The sequence below is a fragment of the Pseudochaenichthys georgianus genome, chromosome 8 (genome assembly GCF_902827115.2).
Source record: "Pseudochaenichthys georgianus chromosome 8, fPseGeo1.2, whole genome shotgun sequence".
In the NCBI taxonomy this organism is placed as follows: Eukaryota; Metazoa; Chordata; class Actinopteri; order Perciformes; family Channichthyidae; genus Pseudochaenichthys; species Pseudochaenichthys georgianus.
In genome coordinates, this window is record NC_047510.2 from 5,892,230 (window position 1) to 5,902,734 (window position 10,505).

General features: G+C 41.7%; 1 protein-coding gene across 1 annotated transcript; it reads right to left on the minus strand.

Moving 5' to 3' along the window:
• Positions 1 to 7,929: 7,929 nt before the first annotated feature.
• On the minus strand, positions 7,930 to 9,648 carry LOC117451658 (sericin-2-like). Its single transcript, XM_034090062.2, has 2 exons — positions 8,449 to 9,648; positions 7,930 to 8,292 (listed from the first exon to the last, which is right to left on the minus strand). The coding sequence occupies exons 1-2, from the start codon at positions 9,617 to 9,619 to the stop codon at positions 8,216 to 8,218; spliced, it is 1,248 nt and encodes a 415-aa protein (XP_033945953.1). The 5' UTR covers positions 9,620 to 9,648; the 3' UTR covers positions 7,930 to 8,215.
• Between the last annotated feature and the right edge of the window lie 857 nt (positions 9,649 to 10,505).

The window sequence follows — 10,505 nt, forward strand, 5'->3', positions numbered from 1 at the left end:
TTCAAAAGTCAAATTGGCATCCAAGATCACTCCCAAGTATTTGACCTTATTGACGTTTTAAATTATTTTACCATTCACACGAAGCTGTGTTGTTTCTTTCTTATTCGTGAAATACATTGTCACTGTTTTGTTAGTGTTTAGAGTAAGACATGAGTCATTTGAACATTGAGCAACTTTGTGCAGCGTCGACGAGAGCTTAGAGGCAAACTGTTCAGCATCTTTCCCATGAGTGTAAACCACCGTGTCGTCAGCATATCTGGACGTCCACATCCTCACAAACAGATGGGAGATCATTAATATATATACTGAACAACAGCGGTCCAAGAATTGAGCCTTGTGGCACTCCGATTGAGCATGGCTTAGTTTCTGACAGTTTATCATTTATACGGACACATTGAGAACGACCAGCTAAATAAGACCTTACCCATTGTATTGTGCTAACTGACAGGTTGAAATTGTTGAGTTTTTTGATACAAAGTTTGATATGGTTTACTGTGTCAAATGCCTTTCGCAGGTCAAGGAACACTGCTCCAACTATCCCTCCTTTGTCGAACTTAGCCTTGATTCCTTCCACTAAATAGCAGCATATTAGCATTAAACCTACTCTGTTTTCTACCTGTCTTTTTAAATTATTCAGGTCTCACCTTGAATAGGAGTTAAAGACATGAGAAAATCTTTTTTTCTGTTTGTGAAATCTGTCAGAAATGTTTTAGCATGCATTAAAAAAGTCTAACTAAAGCAGCTCAATTAAATTAAATTGAAAAGCTAAAAGCTTTTCAACAAATAGTGTTGAACAATCACGTGCATGTGGTGGATTCTTTTAATTTAAGTACTTCAATATCTAAAGCGTAAATACAAATAAATGTTTTTAGCAATTTGTAGTCTTACACCATTCCTTCTTTACACATTTTTCTAATACAAGGCATTTTGTTTAATAAATTGATGCATCAAAAAAATAAAAGCAAGTATTGGGAAATTCATGAATAGGGAAAAGTCGGTCTGTCTTTGGCTCTGCTGCTGTAGAAGTTAAATATCATTGCTCTTTCATCAGCAAGCTTCAGGAAGAAGCTTTGTACTGTAACTCAGTACATTTTACTGTAAATATGTTGGTACAATACTTTGAGGAGCAGTGTGTTTTCCTACTGGGATATGTTGGGGAAATATTTTCGTGGGCCCATAACTTTGACCCAGTTTATCAGTTTGTACTGACCTCAGTGAGCACAGGCACCTGTAGCCTTGGGTGCTGTGCTCTCAGTGTTTTTGTCTCCCTGTTCCTGCCTGTTGGAGTCAGCTGATAGAGGTGTTATAGTGCTTTGCCTGTTTTATCTTGTTATGCAGCATGTTGATTATTCTATTAGAAATCTTCAGAATTGGTTTGGCATCCGCTGTGTCAACTCGTGGCACATGACATGTCTTGTGAATTCTCCGGCCGAAGCTCCAAATAAACCATCAGTGTTTGCCATCAAAGTTCCAGGGGCCTGTACTACGAAACTGGTTCAACCTAACCTGGATATGTTTGAGTTAGCCGGTTGGCCTAATCCAAAACATACGCGCTCTCGCTAAACGGTACTACGACGCGGGTTATCAAGTGGATCGCTCAAGCCAGCCGTGTCCTATCTAGTTAGGTGCGCGTTCACATGAAAGGGGTGGTATTTGGAGCATTCGACCAATCACAAACATGGAGAAGCGCACTGACAGCGCAGCGTCATAGGCTACTTCCTGAATGAAAAGTCAACTATAAACATATAGTTCTTATATGAAGAAGTTAAACTTTAAACATCCATGACTTAAACACTTGATCCAGGATCAAAGCCTCAGAGCTGCAGCTGCAAGGTGAATACAGCTGGTAAAAGAAAAAGTGTTTGAATGCGTACATTAACAGGTTTATGATATCACTGCCCCGTCTAAAACACGAGTGGATCTGATTGAATTACATTTGTCTCGAGTGTTTCGTCAACTTAATGTGTTGCTTAAAATAATACTTCTGCATACAGTATGTGACACTGTGAGTGTTGCACGGCCAGATACGGCTCAGCTGACTCAGATAAGGAGATATATGATACATTATGAAGTGATATGCCGCGGACTGTACTTAATGTACTCTGATCCGGTTACTTATGTCGTGGCAGATATTTAAGTAAGCTTTCTTAAAGCTAATGTTATAATAGTCAGATTGCTCTGAAGATGGAGGTGATATTCTCTTAATGTTCACGTTCACACAGTCGGTGATTTTTGCCGGCCGTCTTTCCTGCGACGGCAGCTTTTCTGTATTTCCTTTCTCCTGTAATATGACTTGATCGCTTTAAACTCCGCACACTGAGCTCTGATTGGTCAGCAGGCGGTGCTTTCACTGAGTTGAGCTCTTAGCCTGCAACCTAACCTGGGGCCTATACTACGAAGCTGGTTCAACCTAACCTGGATATGTTTGAGTTAGCCGGTTGGCCTAATCCAAAACATACGCGCTCTCGCTAAACGGTACTACGACGCTGGTTATCAAGTGGATCGCTCAAGCCAGCCGTGTCCTATCTAGTTAGGTGCGCGTTCACATGAAAGGGGTGGTATCTGGAGCATTCGACCAATCACAAACATGGAGAAGCGCACTGACAGCGCAGCGTCATACTTCCTGAATGAAAAGTGAACTTTAATACTAGTCAAAAATGAAGAAGTTAAACTTTAAACATCCATGACTTAAACACTTTATCCAGGATAAAAGCCACATAGCTGCACCTGCAAGGTGAATACAGCTGGTAACAAAAAAGTGTTTGAATGCGTCCATTAACAGGTTTATGATATCACTGCCCCGTCTAAAACACGATCTGACTTCAATTACATTTGTCTCGAGTGTTTCGTCAACTTATGTGTTGCTTAAAATAATACTTCTGCATACAGTATGTGACACTGTGAGTGTTGCACGGCCAGATACGGCTCAGCTGACTCAGATAAGGAGATATATGATACACTATGAAGTGATATGCCGCGGACTGTACTTAATGTACTCTGATCCGGTTACTTATGTCGTGGCAGATATTTAAGTAAGCTTTCTTAACGCTAATGTTCTAATAGTCAGATTGCTCTGAAGATGGAGGTGATATTCTATTAATGTTCACGTTCACACAGTCGGTGATTTTTGCCGGCCGTCTTTCCTGCGACGGCAGCTTTTCTGTATTTCCTTTCTCCTGTAATATGACTTGATCGCTTTAAACTCCGCACACTGAGCTCTGATTGGTCAGCAGGCGGTGCTTTCACTGAGTTGAGCTCTAGGTCAACTCACTGAGTTGAGCTCTTAGCCTGCAACCTAACCTGGTCCCGACCAGGTTAGTACCCCATCCGTGCTGGCTAGAAATAATGACATATATTTTCAAGGAGATGAGAGACTGACTTTCTAATGAGCAAACTCGTTTTTGGATAACAACGCATTGTGCTCTGAATTTACTTTTTACTGATGTCTGTTGACAGTGCTTCCTGATTTATGAAATTATACAAAAGGGATAACCAAAATTGCCTAAGCAAAATGTTTATTAATATTAATTTTCAATCCCGTCTTTATCTTTAAGGCAAATGGAGTTTGTCTGAACAAGTCAGGAGTGAAATTGTTTATCTCTAACGTATTCAACTGCCTACGTCATCAATCTGTTCCCTTTGCCAAGGACAAGCAACAAGAGGAATCAAAACAAGAGAAAGACAAAACACATCGCTCAGAAAACCTTGAAAATCTATCACTGCACCCGCCTGAGGAATGTCTTGATTATGGGAGACAAATGGAGGAGTCTCCACCGCCCTTCACCCCCCCTATCACCTCTGAGGATACTCCTCCTTCACCCCACAGCTCTCTCTACTCTCCGTTCACCCTCGCCCACCCTCCTGGAGATCGCTGAACACACGAAGGAGATACAGAGGGTTGGCACCGATTCCTTCCTGGAGTTCAAAGACCAAACTAAGGCGATACGCAGGGCTGGCAGCATGTCCTTTACTCCCGCTCCTCAACGACGCCCACCAAAATCACTGCAGAGATGCGCACCATCTCCCCCGTCTTCATCACCGTGCCTACGTCAACCACCTTTAGTTTATCTAATTTAGCAGTGATTCCATGTCAGCCACAGCTTGTTACAAAAAACCTGACTGATAGTGTGTTTAACGAACTTAAACTAGCTTTATTAAATGTCAGGTCTTTGGCAGGAAAAACATTTTTAATCAATGATTTTATCACTGAGCACAATCTCGATTTTATGTTTTTAACAGAAACTTGGATTGAACAAAATAACAGTGCAGCTGTTCTTATCGAATCAACCCCTCCCAACTTTAGTTTTATGAGTCAGGAAAGAATGCATAAGAAAGGGGGTGGAGTTGCTATTCTGTTCAATGATTCCCTTCAATGCAGGAAGACTTCGTATGGAAACTTTGATTCTTTTGAATATGTGGCCCTTCAGCTGAAATGCTCCTCTCGAGCTCTGTTCCTAAATATCTATAGGCCACCCAAATACTGTGCAAGCTTTTTTGATGACTTTACTGAACTGCTGTCTATAGTGTGTATTGACTTTGACCGTCTAGTCATTGTTGGTGATTTTAACATCCATGTTGACAACCCCCAGGACAGAGGGGCTAAAGAACTGTTTTGTGTTCTTGATAGCTATGGACTGACTCAGCATGTGACGGAGCCCACGCACAATAAGGGGCACACTCTGGACTTAATTATCTCAAAGGGTCTGAATATCTCTAAGGTTGTGGTGACTGATGTTGCACTGTCTGACCATTCCTGTGTTTTCTTTGAGAGCTCTATTTCTGTTCACAAATTTTTTCAAAAAGAGCTAACCACAAAGCGATATTTAACTGAAAATACTAGGGAAATGTTTACTCAGAATTTTTCTTCCACACTTGCCCCTGCTAACATCTCAGTAAATGAGCTAGTAGATCATTTTAATTAACAAATTAAAAATGTTATAGACTTTCTCCAATTAAACAAAGATAAAACTGAGGTAATGGTTTTTGGAGCCAAGGCAGAACGTATAAAAGTTAGCGCTGAGCTTCAGTCTGCAATGTTCAAAACAACAGATTAAGCCAGAAATCTATGTGTAGTCATGGACTCCGACCTGAGTTTCAACAGTCACATTAAAACAGTTACTAAATCAGCCTAATATCACCTAAAGAATATATCTAGGATTAAAAGACTAATGTCACAGCAGGATTTGGAAAAACGTGTCCATGCTTTTATCTTCAGTAGACTCGACTACTGCAATGGTGTCTTCACAGGTCTCACTAACAAATCTATTAGAAAGCTGCAGCTAATTCAGAACGCTGCTGCTCGAGTCCTCACTAACACTAAGAAAGTGGATCACATCACTCCTGTTCTGAAGTCTTTACACTGGCTTCCTGTGTGTCAAAGAATAGATTTCAAAAATACTGCTGCTGGTTTATAAAGCACTGAATGGTTTAGGCCCAAATACATTACTGACCTCCTGCTAAATGATGAACCATCCAGATCTCTCAGGTCTTCAGGGACTGGTCAGCTTTCTGTCCCCAGAGTCAGAACTAAACATGGAGAAGCAGCGTTCAGTTATTATGCTCCAAATATCTGGAACAAACTCCCTGAAAACTGCAGGTCCGCTGCAATCTGACTACTTTTAAATCCAGACTAAAGACTTTTCTTTTTGCCGCTGCTTTTAATTGAACTATTCACATCTTAAACTGCACTGTAACTTTTATCCATGTATTTTTTCTTTTAATGTTTATCTTATTATTTTTTCTTTTTAATGACTGATTTTAAATGCCATTGTCTTAATGTCTTTCGTTTTTTGGAAAGCACTTTGAATTGCCTTGTGTTGAAAGGTGCTTTATAAATAAACTTGCTCTGCCTTGCCTAATGTTCACATTTCTGCTCTGGAAATGTATGCCAATAAGCAGACTTTAAATAAGATAATTCCTCATTTGCATGTTCAAAACATATATTTTTGAAAACTGATTCTCTGAATGTAAGTAATCAACTGGGGAAGTTTCTTCGTGATATCTATGAGTTGATTTCTTTACCCTTTATCTGAGCAGGAGAACACGAGTCTGGTTATTTATCTTCTTTATTTTCAGATTAAAATGTACAATTTAGATATGATGCTTGAAAGATAGAACAACAGAATGAGCAGAAACATGACCAGATAACATCTTTAATAAAAAGTAAGATTCAACATGACAAGTGAGGCTGAATATTAATTATATTGTGAAGATGAATGCAATACAAAGACTCAGAAACTGATATAAACCCCATTTAATATCTGTGAAACACCACACAATTGAAAACGTAAAAATATAGAATAGAGAAAGTGATGATTATGATTAAAAGTCTCTTAAAGTCGCTTAAAAAATCAATACAACTTTAAATTACACAATGGTTGTTATTCTAATATAATCTTTATTAAGTTTGATTAAACCCGCTCCAGATTTGAAACTACTCCTATGTGGAAATGTAAGACAGTATTATTCAGTGGTGGAATTAGTTGAAAGATTTCCATCCAATTTAGAGATACTTGTGAATTACTTAAATATTTCCATTTTATGTTGAGTTATTACACAGATTAAGATGTACATTTTTCAAATTAAGTTAATCAAAAGAGTTTCGGGCACAAACAGGGGCAGAAAATACTAAATATTTCACTAAAGCAGATAAGCTTGGAGAAAAGATACATTGAAGTACATTTCCTCCAATGTATCTTGTGAACCACTGAACTAATATACCACATAATACCACATCATAACTACCATTTATAACTGTACATGATGTCACATTGCTTCTCTTTAGTGCAGGGGTGGGGAACCTCTGGGCCGTATACGGACCGCGAGACCATTTGGTACGGCCCTCGAGGTAATTTATAAAAACACGCAAAAAATTAAAGAAATCTAGACCGCAAAATAATTAAACAAGCGAGTGCCTGTTTTTCCTGGCCAAGGTCAGGGTCCTTGAACACAACAGAAGCCTAATGTGTCATAGTGATGGGAATTATGGTTCTTTGAAGGGAGCCGGATCTTATGGCTCCGTTCAAAAGAGTCGTTTTTTAAAGGGGGCAGGGTTACTAGGTTTTTCTGCGAAATAATCACCAGGATAATGATTGACTGTATTGCCAGACCTAATGTCAATAATCGGCATTGTAAACATGACACTAGGTGGTGCCATATCCATGTCATTTATGTCAGTGAATTACTTTGAATTTGCGGACCAACGATTGAACGATAACAAGAACGGCTCTCACCAAGTAGGACTCGGTTCCCCTCGTTCGTACCAAAGAGCCGTTCAAAAGAATCGGCTCGTTCGCGACCGACACGTCACTAATGTGGTATATGTCTCGTCTGACAGGGATGTATTTCTGCCAGAGAGCATTGGAACGCAGCTCCGGCAGTTCAGAAATTGCAGTACCGATAAGGAGCTGTACACATGCCGCAGTTTTTGCGTGGCTGTGTCATTAGTTAAAAGCCCAGTGGCGATCCGTTCATCTGTCATACTGATCATACAGTCAATAACTTTGTTGTTATTAGCATCTGGTTAGCTAGCTATGGTAACGAATATAAGAACACATTTCTACAACCAGTGAGGTAAAGGCACATCTTTATATGATCATTATAGTTATAAAAAAATAAGAGAATAAAGTAAACAGGTATAAAATACTATATGACAGTAAAACAAAGTTGTTATTAATAAACAAGAATACAGTTTGAAAGGGGAGCGATTTGTAAAATATCCATAAAGAAAAATAAATCTGCTTACAGGTCTGTTTCATATGGGTGTTGAGAGATATATCCGATCTCTTAATGTTGCTCTCAAAGTGCATCAGATTGATGCTTTTAACTTCAACATTTAAAAAAAAATCTTCCCGGGTGAGCATGCCCCCCCCCCCGGACCCCCCTAGAGGAGGTTAGGTCCCCCCCCACTTAAATCATGTCCACATCGATAGGAAACTAAATACATTTGCACATATCTTGTGTCCATACAGTATCTTTCTGTTTTGGTGGTCATGCCACAACTGTGCACGTGAATGCATGCGCGAGTCATGGTAAGATATCTGGATTAAGAGGTTGCTTTTTCTTTGCACAGCATGAAAGAAAGGCCAAATGAAGGCTGTGATTTTAGTATTTTTAAGCAGAGGTCAATCATTTGTACGGCCCTCGAAGGATGTTGAAAACATTGAAATAGCCCTTGAGAGGAAAAAGGTTCCCCACCCCTGCTTTAGTGGTCCATTCACAAGATGTCGTCAGCTTTGCCACCTGTAACCCTGACACCTGAGGTCAGCCAGCGCTGCACGAGGGGAGAGGTAACTGCAAGAGAAAGATTATTCTTAATTGATTATACTGGCTTACAACAATGTTTATTTTATAATCAGTTTTTTAGTAACTAGAAGCTTTATAGTATTTTTCCTGGCAACGGTCACATTTACAAATATCGGTTTACTTGAAGTCAAACTAGTCCCTCACCTGAAGCCTGTTGTTGTTGTTGTTTTTGTTGAGCTTTTCTTTGTGTTTCCTGACTTCTCTCCCTTCCTGCTGCAGAGATTGACAGAGCCGCCATCTTACACACACTGATTCTCTCCTTGTTGCCTCCGGCTCCGCTGCCAGTGCTCCTGATTGTCCGGTTGCTGCTGCTGATTACCCTCCCCCCTGTGCATGTAGTACCCCCTGACCCAGGGGAGCTGCTTATCCCTACATCGCCTCGGCTGATAATTTGGTCGCTGCTACCTCCACTGCTATTTTTAGACGAGATCCCAGGGCTTCCCATGCCTCTCCTGCCAGCTGGTGAACTGCTCAGCCACCCGGGGCTAGGGGCTCGTTGGCTGTTGGTTGTCCCCCCTCCACTTGATCGCCCTGCAATCCCCACTGTGCTCCTCCTTTCCTTGGCTGTGCTGTAAACTGGCGTTGAGTCGCCGCTGCCAGTGCTGGTGAATTTCCCAGAGCTGCTGCTCCTGTGGCTCCTGGGCGAGCTGCTGAGTTTGCTTCCACTTCCTGAGCGACTTAAACTACCACCACTACCTACACTGCTACTGTGCCTAACAACACTATCCGAGCTAAGCCTGCCACCACTACCAGTGCTGCTGAGCCTGCCACCACTACCAGTACTGCTGAGCCTGCCACCACTACCAGTACTGCTGAGCCTGCCACCACTACCAGTACTGCTGAGCCTGCCACCACTACCAGTACTGCTGAGCCTGCCACCACTACCAGTAACTCTCCACTCTCCACTATCTCCACTGCCAAACCTCTGCACTATTGGTGGGCTTGTTGCTTGTTGCACTGCCATAAAAGGTCTTTCTACGGTGTCTGCATTGGGTAAGGTATTGCTGCTCATACGTCCAGAACTCTGACCATAGACTCTCCACTCGCCACTCCCTCTGAGACCAAATCTCCCTGTTCCTGTAGAACTTGTTGGAAGGTGCATGGCAGTGGACTGGCTGTCCCTGCTCTGTGGAATGGGTACACCATCACTGCATTTTAGACTGCCTCTGGAAACCATCCACTCTCCACTCCCTCCACTTCCAAACCTTCCTGTGTCTGGTGGACTTGTTGCAGGGATCATTCCCACAGACGGACTTTCTTCACTCCCTGTTCTGGGCAAGCTGCTTTCACGGCCAAGACTACCTCCATAAACCATGAAATCTCCATTCCCTCTATTGCTGAATCTTCTTTTTTCTGGTGCACTTGTTGCAGGGTTTGAGGCAACTGATGGGCCTTCTTCTTTTCTTTCACTTGGTAAGCAAGTGCCACCATCAAGGCTGCTCTTTCGTCCAAGACTGCCACCATAAAATACCCACTCCCCAGTTCCTTTACTGTCGAACCTCCCTTTTTCTGTTCGGCTTGCTACAGGGAGCGTGTTGCCTGACAGGCTTTCTTCACTCCCTGTTCTGGGTAAAGTTGTACTTGTGCATCCCAGACTTCCGCCATAAACCCTCCAGTCTCCACCTCCCTGCCTGAAAGTTCCCTCTACTCCAGTTGTAATGACAGCTTCTGCATTACCACTGACCCTACCTGATGAATTTGCAGCTGTGCCAACAAAACTACTAGCCTTAATACTGCCCCTTGAATTACTCGCCAAATCACTAAAGGTAGTTCCTTCATTGGCTGGGAGACTTACAAAGCTAGCTGACCTTACAAACACCTTTTCACTGTTACTTGTCTCCTTGGCAACCAGACAATCATTGTTTTTCTGTCCCCTCACTTTACCATCCATACTGGCAATCTCTTTCTGGCCTACTGAGCAACACATGCCTCCTTCCTTTATATTCTGAACATCTTTGTTATCTGTAATGCAAGTTGTATCTTTGAAACTCTCCATGGGATTTCTCACATCTCTTACACTTTTACGATAAAGGCCTCCAAAACCAAGCTGTTCCTCTTGGTCTGCTATGATACTAGGACCACCTGGACCTCTGAACTCCATGCCTCCAAGACTGTTTTGCAACGATCCAAAACACAAACTGTTCCCATCTCTGACTATAACGTTGACTTTCCTATTTCTGTCCTCTCCTGGCAAAGTTTGA